Source organism: Microtus ochrogaster, chromosome 8, assembly GCF_000317375.1.
Source record: "Microtus ochrogaster isolate Prairie Vole_2 chromosome 8, MicOch1.0, whole genome shotgun sequence".
Classification (NCBI taxonomy): domain Eukaryota; kingdom Metazoa; phylum Chordata; class Mammalia; order Rodentia; family Cricetidae; genus Microtus; species Microtus ochrogaster.
The window spans coordinates 3852479-3867589 of NC_022015.1; the positions used below are offsets into that span (position 1 = coordinate 3852479).

General features: G+C 47.8%; 1 protein-coding gene across 6 annotated transcripts in view; it reads left to right on the plus strand.

The window, feature by feature from the left end:
• The window catches only part of Mical2 (microtubule associated monooxygenase, calponin and LIM domain containing 2), a 137662-nt gene that overhangs the window by 45825 nt on the left and 76726 nt on the right, over nt 1-15111 (plus strand). For all 6 annotated transcript variants that reach the window (XM_013347680.2, XM_005351008.3, XM_005351007.3 and 3 more), the window contains exon 3: nt 2351-2688. In XM_013347680.2, the coding sequence (XP_013203134.1) occupies nt 2425-2688 (264 nt within the window). In that variant the 5' untranslated portion in view covers nt 2351-2424. The remainder of the gene's footprint in view (nt 1-2350; nt 2689-15111) is intronic.

A 15111-nucleotide genomic window follows, 5' to 3' on the forward strand; every position in this document is an offset into this window, starting at 1 on the left:
AGAGAGAGAGAGAGAAGACAAGTTCTTCAGGTTTGTAATTGTCTCCTGGGAGACAGATCTGGCTTGATACTTGCTAATGGTATGCAGTTTTAGACAGATTTTAGATAGGAAGCTGGGAGTGGTGAGTGGATTTGGATATAGCTTGTGTTACATGCATTTCATATGTTAGCACACATGCCCAGCACTTCTTGGCCTGAGGTTATCATCCTTCCCTTAGAAGAAACCTAGTCTTGTCATTTAAGTGGTTTGTATGAGGTCATGTGGTGGTGAAGGGGCTTTGCTCACCTGCTCCCAAATCTCCAAGGTCACCCACTGCACTCCAAGGTCAATTCATCCTCACTAGGGATTGTAGAGGGAGCCTTGTTTTGTCTTTTAGCTGCCCTCCACAGCCCCCATGCAATGCCACACTGTTCTGGTTCCAAAGATAGACAAGTCTGGGAACATGAACACACACAGAGAAGCGATGAGCCACTCCTGTGGGTGCTTTCTGGGTGGCAAGTGTGACCCGCAGAGAGGCCACAGTGTTGATGTGAGATGCCAGGCAAGTGCCGGGGATGTCAGAGGAGCGAAGGGAGCACAAGAGACAGATTTCATGTCTCCTCCAAGCTAGGCAGGGCACTGGGATTGCTAGCTTTCTCCACCTGTGTAACTAGTTGGGCGGCTTGGATCAGGGTATCGAGGTAGGCCTTCCTGAAGGATGGGCCTGGCCAACATATGCAAGTTAAGACCTCACACAGGGACGGAGGTTAATCTCCATGTGGGCACAGTGCCTGCACAGCAGATACCCTTGAAGAACAGGAGGGGGAAAATAGGCTCCCACATGAGCCGTGTATACCCCTTGACCTGGAGGAGATCTGCCACGATTGATCTCAGAACCCCTGATCTATCACTTTTGCAGAAATCCTGAGCTGTTAACACCTTGAATTTACTGTTGCTGTAACTGAACCAGCTCTTTCCCCACTCATGCCGCTGAAGGGTGTCTTGCTGGCCCATAATGTCCACTCCCTGACCTTGTACTGCAATCCCTCTCCTTCCTACAACAGAAGCAATTTGGCATTTCCTGGAGGCTTCTCCAGGCTCAGTAGGACGGACACCTGCTTCTCTGAGAAACCCCAGGTTCTTTGTCCAAATGCTACAGTGCTCTTTTGCCCACTGTTCTATCTTCTTCCCCAGCTGGGGTCTCTCTCTGCACGAGCCATCTCTGTATTCCCAGCATCCAGTGCAATGCTGATGTTTGCCAAGGTGCCAGTAACTGTTGTGGATGAATCAGACATTAGGAAAAAAAAAACACACAGCCTCCTGACTGCTTTTGGATATTTTGAAACCAACCTCTGATCCAGATGTGCCCTTCATAAATGATCTGATCTGGGAAGCACGAAGCTGCCTGGGGCCTTTTACTCTGTGTGTTGTCCAGTTTCCCATTGCCAGGTTCCTCAGAACCCCAACACTGGGGCCAGTTCAAAGCCCTCTCGCTGGCCTTCTTGCTCTAAGCATGCATTTAGAGAAAAAAAAAAAGCTTTGCTTTGGAGAAGTGGCTTTCCGTCATTTCATCCCTTTGAAGCTGAAATGACTTTTCTAAGACATGCTTGAGGTTAGAATGACCCAGAGAGAGGGAGGCGGGGAGCATGCCCCAAACCCAAGCAAATATTTCAGCGATGCGAATGAATACCCTGTTGCATGTGCCCGTTCCGTCAGTCCAGTCGCTCGTTCAGACAGCTCTCGGCTTGGCTTTGCACAGACCAGGATCCTTTCACTATTGGCAAAGAGAAGGCCATGTCACTCTGTCTTCTGCTTGCCTGATGTAGATGCTTCCAGTGGATTCCAGAAACAGAAGTTGTAAGAGGTTGCCACTTGTCACCTGTATTGGGGAAAACCTGACCCCAGGGTGATCGGTGGAAAGGGTCAGAGTGCCTGGAGGAAGATAATAGTCTGTGGGGTTTTTTACCTGTGCACTGACATCATTATAACCAGGTCAAATTCCTGTTAATCCATTTGCAGCACCAAGAACAATAGGTTTCCATAGGTGCTAAATCGGCTGTGCCTGTCTGGCCTTTTCCTTTTCCCTACTCTCGTTTCCAGAGCCATCTGACTTGCAGCATGATTGCCTGAGCCTTGTTGACATTCTCTGGAGTGTATTTATATAGCTGGGTGCAATCTGCAGTTCTCCAGCCAGGGAAAGGACTGGGGGCTGGGGAGCAAGATTGCCAGCAAGGCGTCATGCCAGGCTAGAAGGTACATTGGACCTTCTCCAAATAAGGTCCAGGTGGAGCGGCGAGCGTGCGGAATCAAGAGCAGGCCTTTAGTCCCTTTAGAGGATGTGAGACTCACCTGTCAACGCCTTCCTTTGCAGGTGTGACACCTTTACAGCACTTTATGGTAGCCCTCGGACCCCTCTACACCACGGTTCCACGCAGCTCCTGAACCATGGGAGAAAATGAGGATGAGAAACAGGCCCAGGCCAGCCAGGTCTTTGAGAACTTTGTGCAAGCTACCACGTGCAAAGGCACCCTCCAGGCCTTCAACATCCTCACCTGCCTCCTGGACCTAGATCCACTGGACCATAGAAACTTCTACTCTCAGCTCAAGTCCAAGGTGAACACCTGGAAGGCCAAGGCCCTCTGGCACAAACTGGATAAGCATGGCGCCCACAAGGAGTACAAGCGAGGGAAAGCCTGCATGAACACAAAGGTAAGGGGACCCCACAGACGTTTCTTATGGAAAAGAAACTGCAGAGATGTTATCTTGCCATTTTGAGGTTCTTAATAGATGTGCCTGTGGGTGCTATATTGTGGTTTTCAGGGGACGGCTGCCATTGCCTGGAAGGGGTGCCTTGAAGTTGATCCAATTGTGGTGGCCACCGCTACCCCTTTGTACTTTCTCCAAGGGAATAAGCCAAAAGCAAAATGGAGGCATGAAACAAACGGCACCACCCTATCTCCTAATCCTCCTGTCTCTACAACCCTGCTGCCTGTGGGTCCTGCTCTTTATTGGGCAACTTCTGTATACAAGGTACCCTTCATCCCATCTGAGCATCGGACACTTGCAGGAGGTCCCTGTGCTGCTCTAGAGATGTGCAGACCAAGAAAGCAATTGTTTAGCTGCATTCATACTTCTAGGAAGCACGGTGGCTCTGTGTGAGTCTACAGTTTAAGCACGGTGTCACCTAACATGTGCCATTTAGTGCCTGTCTACTGGCAGTGAACATTTTAGAAAGCCTCCCATTTGGTTTTGTGGGGTGGGGTGTGGGTGGGCGCACTGCCTGTGTGTGTGCATATGAGGCCGGGGGTCACCTTCAGTCATCTTCCTCTATTGCTCTCCCCATTGCTCTTTCGAGACAGGCTCTTTCACTGAGCTCCAGGTTCGCTATTTCAGCTAGACTGACTGGCCAGTGAGCCCCCACAATCCTCCTGTTTCTGTCCCCTCAATGCTGGGCTTGCAGATGTCTGTCTCCTTGCCTAGATTCTATATGGCTGCTGGGGATTGGAACTCGGATCCTCATGCCCACTCAGCAAGCTTTGTGCTCACTGAGCCGTCTTCCCAGTCTGAGCTGTGGGGTAGTTGCTGGTATTTTCTTCTGAACATCTCCTTGCCCCTTTCCCAGGATCCGTGTCTCTGCTCAAGAGTACACCTGTGGATGAGATAGTCTTCCCTAAACTGCTTGTGTGCCCTGTGGCCCACTGTTGGCAGCCTCAGTGAACCTAGGGCCCAGAACATCACTCTTCTGACATCTCTGACATGTCATCGCTCGACAGGCTGCTAAAGCTGAGATTCGTTGCTGGTGCAGATCCAGGCTGTGTGTTTAGGTTAACACTGAACGCACGGTATTTAGATCTCTCGGGAGGTAGCTCAGCAAAGCCCATGGAATTCTAGTCTGTGCCAATCCCAGGACAAGAGGATTGAACTCTCCATAGCAATGGAGCCTGTTGTGTTTTTGTTTTGGTGATGGGGAGTGGCTAAGGCCACCGTGGGATACGGCTGCTTTCCATTGCCCCAGGGAGACAGCTGCCAAGCTCCTGAGCCCAATACACCAATGTGCAGAGTACAGGCCAGTGTTCCAACTGTACCAAAACCACATGCACTTCAGCCATGAGAAGAGACCCCCATCAGTCCCTCTCCCCTCATGCTGGTCCAAAACTTGCCACACTCTAGCTTCAAGCAGAGACAGCAGGGTGACAAAGGAAAAGGGAGAAGACAGATGCCCTGGGTGCCCCTCCCCAATGCCTCCTTCAAAGTTGTAATTTCCCGGTTCATGGCTCTCTGGGGAATTGAGTTACCATTTTTAGTCATTGTATATGGTAGCTTTCTTTTTAAAAGAACCCCATGTATGGTCCCTGCAACCCCCAAGAAAGTCATATAAGGAGGGTACCATAGAAAGAAGTTGTGTGGTCACTATTTGATACACTGTCTCTCATGGAGGATTTTTTTTAGAACTGTTAGCCCAGGCTGGCTCTGACCTCAAGGCAATTCTCTTGTCTCAGTGCCAGAATTAAAGGTGTGAGTCAGTCACCTTGCCTAGGGCTGTTTTATTAGGAAGTGGCATTGCCCTGGTGGCCGATCCAAAGGTGAACATTCTGAGAGAGACTGGCTACCACAATGTCTTTTGTTTTGAGCCTGGGTCTCACGTAGCCCAAGCTGGCCACAAACTCACTATGTCCTAGTGACCAGCCTGGAATTCCTGGTCTCCTGCATCCACGTCCTGATTGCTAAGCTTACTGGCAGCACCACCACACCTGGCTCTGAGGGTGCGCTTTGAAAAATCATCAGTGAGAGGGTGGCTTGTCGTGTCTGGCCGGTCCTAGTTTACAAGCTCGAGTGGCTTCGAGCAGCAGAGTCTCCATGGCCTGTGGCTGACAGGTCACTCTGAGATACAAAGAAAACGAGAGCATCTTCAGTTTGTGGTGCTTCAGTCAATAGTGGCCCCAAGCCTGAGTTGTTGGCCTCTGTGAGGGGAATGAAGGCCTTTGGAATGTCTGGGAGTCTGTCTTATCCTTGCTGAGGAGTGGAAGAGCTGAACAGGGACCAGCAGTCTCCACTGAGACTCTAAGGTTGCTTTTGCTGGGCTTTTCAGCAACCCAGTTCAAACCAGTCAAGCTGACAGAGAAACCATTCACTCATGGAGGCAAGATGGCCCACCATGCAGTCTCCCATCCTCTCTCTTCCCTTACATGTTGGCTATTTTGCTCTATTGCTCTATACCGAGGTCAGGTTCCTCTCCTCTTGGAATGTCTGGGTCCCATCTTGACAGGTCTATGAACCAAAAGGTAAATCTTTCTCTCCCAACTCAATAGTGAATTTTTTTTTTATTGCCCTGACTCTGGATTCATAATAATAAAATCCAGGAGACTTGGCTACCGCAATTGACAGCCCTTCCACACATGATTGACACATGGGTGGAGCAGCTTCCCGGGACTGGGAGTGCAGACAAACACAGGTGTTCTTTTATTGCTTACTTTTCTCTGGTCAGGCCCTCCCATGCCAGATTCATGCATGGGTGATGGGCACTCAGCTCTAAGAGGCTGTGCTGCTGTTCTCGTGAGTCAAGCCAAACCACAGAAGATGGGTCCCACGTGTCCTCCCACGTGACAAACACTGACTTGTTCACACAGTATGTTTGGTTTTTTTTTTTGACATAATAGTTTATGCTTAGCATCAGCCAGATAAAAAATACTAGACTTTAGCAAACAAGTGGTTGATCATAAATCCTATTCCAGATAATACAGGCGCGATGAATGCCTGGCTTAATGGAAGCTCCCCATTAGCCCACAGACATGAGTGGGCACAAATGCAATTCGTCCCGACCCCTTCTTTATATTGAGGGGCACATGATCCAGTACCATCTGGAGTTGATTTGGGCTTATCAGTTCCCCACCCGCATGTGCTAAGTGCTGTGGTTGCATCCAAATCTCCATCCACACCTGCCTGTGTGCTGTTGGCAGTGGCAGGAGGACCAGGATCTCCGGGGAGAAGGGCTCCAGCGGAGGTGCCTAGAAATGAGAATGACCTAGCAGGCCTTCAGAGCACTGGCACCAGTGTGCATTGCATAATTTAGCCCGAGACGGTTGTTTATGACCTATTAATATTTATGAGGGTTTCATTAGGCTCTTTATAATTCATTCCCTGGGTGTGGCTTTGGATAAGAATGGGGTGAACCAAGGATCAAATCGTATGAACTCTCTGGAGATTGATGCCACCTTGGCGCTCGGGCCACACCTGACTCAGATGTGACATCCAGGTTGGTAGGTATTATGCCAGGCCCAGATGAACCTGCAATATGTAATTTGGTATAGAGCAGTCACACCTCCAAATCCATGCACGTATGTAATTCTAGAAGCAATGTAAGAGAATAGTGTTCTCTTCACCTGGCAGGTGACATGTGCGGGGTGTGGGACAGACAGGGAGCCACAGCTGTTTTGGGGAGCCAGGCAGGAGCACTGCTGGGATTCAGGTTATCTCTGTTTGCCCCAGCAGCAGGTGTTTGTAGATCCCCACAGCACAGGTAGTCATCCAACAGTAAAGGTGGTTTGAAAGATGAGTAAGAAGGTATTAATCAGCCAGTTGGTGATGGTGCATGTCTTTAATCTCAGCACTTGAGAGACAGAGGCAGCCAGAGCTCTGTCGGTTCGAGGCCAACCTGGTCTACAAAGTGAGTTCCAAGACAGCCAGGGCTGTTAAACAGAGAAACCCTGTCTCAAACAACAACAACAACAAAGAAGGAGTTAATTTACCTTTTACACAGTATTTGAAGCCAGCCTGAGCTACACCACCCAACAAAGACTGCCAGTGGGATACTGAGATGTTGGTCCAATGGATAAAGGCACTTGTCATGCAGACCGGGTGACCTGAGTTCAATCCCTGGAGCCCACGTAAGGGTAGAAGAAGAAAACCAGCTCCACAAAGATATCTTCTGACCTCCATATACATTCCATGGCCCACATCCCTACACACAATAATAATAATAAATTTAAATTATAGTTAAAAAGAAATAGTTTTAGAGTTATGTGTGATTGCTCATATCTGTAATCCTAACACTAGGGAGGTGGAGACAGGAGGACCAGGAGTTCAAGGTGAGCCTGGGCTATATGATAGTTTGTCTTAAAAAAAAAAAAAAAGTTCTCACCTGAGCCTTTTTTTTTTTTAGAATGGAGCCAGGAATGTAATTACTTCCTTATTCATCTGTATATTTAATGATTTACCAGTTGAGTGTTAATACTACTCACCAAAGCTTCTCTAGGTACCTGTAAACCCTTCCGTCGTTCTGCAGGCAGCTGTACTATCTCTATGCTTTTCACAGTGACTGTCATAGTGACTGTCAGGGTTAAATACAGTCATCCTTGTGGAGTCCTTGAGTGTTGTCTACTGCATAGTTCATGATCGGCAAACACTGAGCCATCACAATCCCAAGTGTTAGGAGAGGGGTGTGTGCCCCAGTATGCAGGAATATAGGAAAACAAATGACTAACTGGCTGGGTAGTCTGGAAATGCTTCCTGGAGGAGAGTGGATGGTGTGGGAGTTTGCCAGGTAGGTGGGAGTCTGTCTGGCAGAGCTGAGGACAGAAGAAAAACAATCTAGAAAGAGGCATTGCTTTTGTAATGAGAAAGAGGGATAGGGGACAGGAAGAGCCTGAGAAAGCAGGATGGATGGATGGATGGATGGATGGATGGATGGATGGATGGATGGATGGATGGGAAAAGGAGATGGGGAAAGGACCCCCGCTTTAGAGCCAGGCTATAAGGAAGGAGGACCATGGGCAAAGAACCTCACCTCAACCTCCCTGGACTAGACGCCCTGCCACCCAGTCCAGAGCACCTTCTAGCATCTCCCTGGGCTCGCTCTATAACACTGGGTGATGATTGCAGGCCAGCAGGTACTGTTCATTTTACAGAAAAACACACTTGCAGAAAATGACTCACGGACTCCTGTCCCAGTCAGAGATGTGGGAATAGCTGATGTGATGACAACAAAGGAACAACCAAGACAGCCCTCTTCCTCTGTCACTGTAGAGGGACAAGCGTGCATTTGGGGAGCATCCAGCTGGGCTGTCACACTCTGTTTCCTCCCCCCGTGTGACCCCTCCTCATGGCCACCTCAGCACCACCTCCCCATGAAGATCTCATGTCGTGGGTCTCACACATGATCGAGCTTGCCATGTGGCACCTGCACGACCTGAGTGAAGCCATTGGGGAGGCCTGAAGCTGAGAGCAGGGGAGAGTTAGGAGTGGAAGGGGTAAAGCTGGGAGTACCCAGCTACTATCTCCTGCTTGGATAAGCCTATCAGACATTCCTGGCGTCTGAAGTCACACACACAGGCTGTGGCAGGTCAAGTGCCTCTTTGCCTAATATGGACAGGTACAGGCAGCTGGGAAGGCAGAGGTGGTTCTGTCTCTGGGCTGTGAAATTGTGTACTCCATGCAAGAACTAGCTGAGGAAATTCTGGATCTGCCCACTCACCTGGCCGGAGACCACTGACCCTGCTCTTGGACCAGCCTGGAGATAGAAGGATGTGCTAACTGCCACACAGTCACCTATCTCAAGGGAGCACACAAGTCTACCCAAAGGCCACTTCCTAACAACATTGTACTGAAAAGAAAACCCTCTCTCCTTAAACTAGCTTCATACAAAACCATCAGTTTGGGTCCACTGTGATTTGCTTTGTGGCAATACAGTCAACCCTATGTATTTCTGAGTTTTGTATCTATGGATTCAACCAACCACAGAACAAAAATACTTAAAAAAAAGTTCATCTGTCCTGAATGTACATGGATTTTTTTTCCTTGTCATTCCCTTGATAATACAATAAAATAACTATTTATATAGCATTTGCATTTTGCTGGTATTGTTATAAGGGATCTAGAGATGGCTTAAAGTGCATGGGAAGATAGGCACAGGTCATATGCAAGCACAATACACCATTTATTTTATTCAAGAGACTTGAACATCGCAGATTTTGGTGTCTATGGGGAAGTGAGAGAGGCTTCCTAGAAGTCCATGGATACTGAATAATAACTACATTTAAATATACTTTTTTTAAAAGGGAAAACTCATTGAGCTGGGGATGTAGCTCAGTTGACAGAGCGCTTGCCCAGCATGCATAAAGCCCAGGGTTCCATCCTTAGCATCCCACTAAGGAGGCACGCTGTAATAGGACTATAATCCCAGCACTCAGGATGCAAAGGCAGGAGGATCAGAAATTCAAGGTCATTCTCAGCTACAAAGCTAATTTGAAGCCAGCCTAGGCTAAATAAGATCCTACATCAAAGAAAAGAAAAAGGAAAACTAATTTTCATTCATTAAAATGCTGGGCTTGGCATGGTGACATATGCCTTTAATCCCAGCACTTGGTAGATAGATGTAGGTAGATCTCTGAGGTCAAAGTCTAGGCCAATCAGGGCTACACAGTGAAACCCTGTCTCAAAAAAGAAAAGCATGTTGAAGTTGGGAAGTAGCTTTCTCCTGAAGGATCCAGGTAAGCTGTGCTATTCCCAAGGCTGTAGGAGGAGTTTTTAGAAGTGTCCCAGCTAATCCCTTTGCTTGTCTCTGAGCATCTCTCCTCTGTGAGGGAGGGACAGTGATTGCAGCCACTTCTGGGTCTTGACTAGCTTCCCAAGGGGTGTGGGAAATCAGCTGATCAATAGGCCTGTAAGGCTGGAGCGGAACCTTCCTTTTCCATGGAGAAAAACTCTTCTCCTCGCAGTCCCTGGCCCACCCAGGGTTGCACTCTGGGGAGTCTCTCGCTAGATTATCCAAATAAATGAATGTCTAGATGGGGCAGGAGGCAAAAATGGAGGGTTGAAAGCTATGCTTCCTACTTAGAAAGAGTTGCTTGGCATCTTTCTTTCTTCTTGAGGCTCTTGCTCCTCCTTGTTGTTGCTGTTTTTCTTTAAAAAAAAAAATAAAGGAGGAGGAGGAGGAGGAAGAGGAAGAAGAAAAGCCTTGGGGATGGCTACTTTCCATAGCAAGGAATTCTCCTGTGGAGCAGCTACCCGGAAGTACATCAGGCTGAACCTTTAGGTTGTTCTCCCTGACTGAGTCAGTAAGGACTGTGTTTGACTCCAAGTAACTGTAAATAGCCACACATAGCCATGGGGACTGAATGAAAAGGCGTGGTTTCTAAAGCAGGAATTCGGGGCAGAGGTGGCGGCCTGGGGATCAGTAGCCAGCGGCTGTGGACCAGCTCTGCCTGAGAGAACCATGATGTGAGCCATTGGAGAAGTACAAGGACGTGGTGGGATGATTTATACAACTTGCTATGTATACTTATGTACATATGTATATGAACTTACTTTATGCGTATGTTCTCTGCCTGCATGTGTGTATGTGTGGCACATGTTCACAGTGCCCAAGGAGTCCAGAAGAGGGCATCAGATCCCCTAAAACTGGAGTGACAGATGTTTGTGGCCGCAGTGTGGATGCTGGAAACTGAACTTGAGTCCTCTGGAAGAGTAGGAAGTGTTCTTAACCTCTGAGCCATCTCTCCAGATTGGTGAAATAACTTTAAATGTGCCCATGTGCATACACACACACACACACACACACACACACGGGTTGGGGAGGTAGCTATTCCTTCAGGCCTGTCCATGGAAGTTTTATGGAGAGAAGATATTATTCCGAGATCCTCTCTGAAGACAGCTGTTTAAGCCAAGGAGAGAGGGCTGCCGGTTTTCACTATCCCTTCTGTACTCATTCAGTTGGCTGATTGGGAATTGAATTTATTTTGTACATTTTCCACATGCAAACAGAACAAGGCATCCTTACCACTCTCGCCTGCTCACCTGCTCACCTGCTCACCCACCACCCTACCACCCTTGTCCATCCCTCTTCTTCCCCACAAACCTTAGTCCCATTCCTATCTCTAGATTTGTTTTGTCATCCTTGAGTTTCACTGGGGCAATCTGATGGTGGGTTTGGAGCTGTCTCCTGGAATCGGGTGTGTTTAGAAGTGAGTACACAATTAAAGACAGTGATCCCCCCATCCCAGGTCTCTCAGAATTAAAAGCTCAGCAGTGAAGAGGACCCTAGGAGGCCCTCCCCCTTCTTTGACTTACTCTTGTAGGGTAGGTCTTATGTAGGTAACCTTAGTCATTGTTATTAGTGATTGCACCATTTGTATTCCAGGGCATTCCACCACTCACCCTATCATCTGGCTCTTATATCCTTCCTGCCCCCTCTTCTTCAATATTCCCTGTGCCTTAGATGGGGAAGTATACATGGCCTGTATAGGACTCTTCCCACAAACATCACTTGCTCTCTGTGACTTTGGCAACCATGAGTTTTTGCCCTAGGAAGAAGCTTCTCATGGAACTGGAAAAATAGTACAAAGTGAGGTGACCCAGGCCCAATGGGACAAATGACGTATGTTCTCTCTCCGTGTGAATCCTAGCTTGATTTTCCTGTTTTGTCTGTTTAACATGGTCACCTGTGAAAACCAGAAAACTGGTGTTTTTAATTGTGGTAAGATATATATGCTACATTAACCATTTAAAAAATGCAATTCCATGATGTTAACCACAGTGTTATTCAACCATCTCTATGCCTGTCTGTTTTGAGACAGGATCTCATGTAGTTCAGGCTAACCTCAAACAAACCGTGTATTCTGTGCTGGCCTTGAACTCCTGATCCTCCTGCCTGCACTTCAGAGTTCTGAGTAACACCTCACCCAGCACCAGTTTCTTATGTCTAAAAATTTTCCACTCTCTAAATAGAAATTCTGAACTCATTGAGAGTACTCCACTGACCATGCTCTTTCTCTGTAATTTTTCCTGTTTGAGGTATTTCATAGAAGGGAATCAGATATTTGCCATTTTGTCTGTGGCCATTTCAGTCAGTGTAGCGATGTCAAGAGTCTTTCCTGCAACAACATGCATCCAAACTCCATTCCTTTTCGTCGTCCAGTCTAGTCAGACCTTTCATTTCATTCAAATGTATCTGAAATATTGTTTTAGCAAACAATAACTCTCACACTATTTATAATGTATCTTTCTTTTTTTTAGTACCAAGTCTTCAAATATATGCTATTTTTTACCCTTATAAGACTTCTCAATTTGGATACCAAATATTAGTTAGAAATCCTTGCTATAGGGAGGTAGGGAGTACCTGGGAGGAGGTGACAGAGGGGAAACTGTGATCAGAATATGCTTTACAAAAATAACTTTATTTTCAATAGAAAAAGAAGAGATGGGCCAGGGAGTATGGCTACACATGGAACTTTCAGCCTATGAGATGCAAGGTCTGGGTCCTGGGTCACCTGATTTACTTCCTCCAGGAGGAACTTGTAATATCCCAGGGGTGCTAAAGGTAGATAGAGGTAGACTGAGGTAGTCCTTGTCCCTGAGTTACACCTCAGTGGGCATGAGAATTCCACAGTGGCCTGTGTCCTTGTGTCCCAGGTAGCGGCTTGCTTTCATAGCACGCCTGTAGGTCATTGGGAGCAAGGGCAGCCAGCTTTGCCGCCCAGGCCAGGATGGTCTGGGTGCTCCTGTTAAGTCTTATCCTGTAGCTTCGTCGATGTGGGAAGGACCATGCTGAGTGCTTCATTAACCCAGCGCTCATCTCTTGTCACTGCCTAAACACCAGGTGTCTGTCTGGACAGGAAATAAGGATGTCCCTGTCTGACAAGTGTTGAGATGACAGGCTCACAGCAGCACGTACAGTTTACATAGTGCTGGCATCACCAGACAAACTCCATTAAGGGTTCCATCCCCCACCGTCGGTTTTCTTGTAAAACCATAAAGTTTAGATCTTTGAGTTACTTTGAGTCTGATTTTGCATGTGGAGTTAGGTGGTCCATGGTTAACCTGTTTTCCAGCCCATTTTATTTTATTTCTCAAGTTGTCACTCTCTCCTCCTCCTCCTCCTCCTCCTCCTCCTCCTCCTCCTCCTCCCCCCCCCTCCCCAGTGCATACTCTGCGTCTTCTGCGGGTTTGCCACTGCATCTTTTAGCTCCTGTATCTTTCAGCCCCTGGACATGACTTCTCAAGGAACATCTCAGCCACAGTCACCTGTGTGCTACTGAAGGATGGCCTTTTATTGCACAAAGTTCACCCTGGCCAGTCTGTTACTAGGCAAGGCCTCCATGGACAGCCAGCTTCCTTCTTCTACAGCAGCAGTGAGAATAGGCCCTGAGGATGCCCTGCCCCTGCCGCTCTCCGCCTTGGCCTTCACTGCCCAGTCCTGCCAGAGCTCAGGCCTTGGGATTGTGCGCGCTGGTCCCCTGCTCCCCCAGTGCCCAGAAGAAGGTCTTTAAGGCAATGTATTCTAAGGCCAGCCCTTACATTCAGCATCTGAACCACCAGATAGCAGGCCTGGGAACACCGTTAATCATTTTCCTCAGGGACTGTGCTGAGCCACGTCCACACTCACAGACTTCCAGCTGTGGTTTCCAGCCAACAATTCTTAGGTGGAAAAGTGTAGCCTATTGTCTCGGGGAAAGGTGCTAAAATGACGGAATGCCTTCTTTGTACAGGATACTGAGTGGGACTGGGTTTCCATGCTGTTAGGAATCCATATCCTGTTTTTTTTTTTTCTTAATTAAACCCCTAATCCAAAAAAAGCATTGCGGTCCCTGGACTCAGGTGACACATGTGGTGGTTTTTGTTTTTCACTTGTGGAACTGTCCTGGCCTTAGGAGCACACTCTCTTTCAACTTGACTTCCAGAATCTGTGAGCAGGCATGATCTGATTGGCTGGTGGCTATGCTGTTCCTTAAAATGAAGTCTTGTCATCCTGGGTGTCTGCCTGTGGCCTTCCTGTCCTATCCCTGTCCTAGCTCAGTCTCTCACCTTCCATGTGGTCCTCAGAAGTTTGCAAAAATAGTGCACTGCGAAGAAGCCAGTGTTTCTGAGATGGAGCCGAGACAAGAAGGGTTGATGATGTGTTTGATGTCGTCAATGCCATGGGATAGGATGTTGGCTGTGGACTGTTGAGGTAAGAGGAACCATCCTGCACCAGGGCTCAGAGAGGAAGCTGTGCTCAGAGCCCCATCAAATAGACTGCCTTTGATGCTCCCGTGTCTGCAATGAGGTATCAGAGTGGCTGTAGAGCCATCCATGGCTGAAAACATGGTCGATAGGAGCCTGGGTTTGTGTCCTGCTATGGTCCTATGACCTAAGGCGTATTATTTAACTTTCTTTGTGTCTTGATTGTAAAATGAGGTTGGTAATAGCACCCACCTTACAGGGAATTAGGAAGCCTTCATAAGTTGATATATTTAAGCATCTAGGCACAGTGCCCAGTGCGAGACACAATTATGACCTTTGTCCTCATTGCTGTACAGTGGGGTTCTTTGTTTTGGCTTCCCCACTGCTTGGTGGCTACTTTGTGATTACTTCTCCACTAGGGGCTATGAGTAGGTGTCTGTTTGGGGGCAGAGTGTCACTGCAGTCCCTGAACAGGTCATCCCTGCAGAGCTGGCAGCCAGCTGCCTCTATTGCAGTTCAGGGGGACACCTGGAGAAGCCAGGCTCCCTTTCTTTAGGATGCTGGCTCCTGAGTGTCCCATGGTGTCATATCTCCAGGAGATGTCCAACACTGGTGTTTGTGAAGGAATTGTCTGGGCTTTTCTGGGCCTTTCTGTGTTTCCACTGACATAATAGTGAGTTGGGGTCCATTGTTCAGCCTGCTAGGTGAGGAGCATTGGGTAAGCTTTCTTAGTGGTGGAATGTGCCAGAGGCAACTTGCCTATTCTGGACTCTTAAGTTTTGAATTCCTTGTCAAGTCTCTGGGGATGTTATATGCTCACAGCCTCTGAAGTACTGACTGGTATATTTAGGGGAGTTTGTATCTCAGGGGAGAAGGAAGCAAGATTTTATGTTCTGGAAAGTCTAACTGACAGGAGAATCTCCTCACCCACTCCACCTAAATGACCAATCTCCACAGATGTTTTCTTTAAGGCTTAAAGTAACCATTAACTTTTATTCAACAAGGACAATCAATGCTTGGATGATGGGTGGGTGGGTAAATTGTGAATGACTGCACAGATGGATGTACGGACGGTAGAGAGATGGATTGGTAGGTGGATAGATGAATAGAAAAAAGAATGGATGAATAGACATATGGAGAAGTGCATGGGTGGTGGATAGATGGATGGATTGGTTTATGACAGGTGGCTGGCTGGCT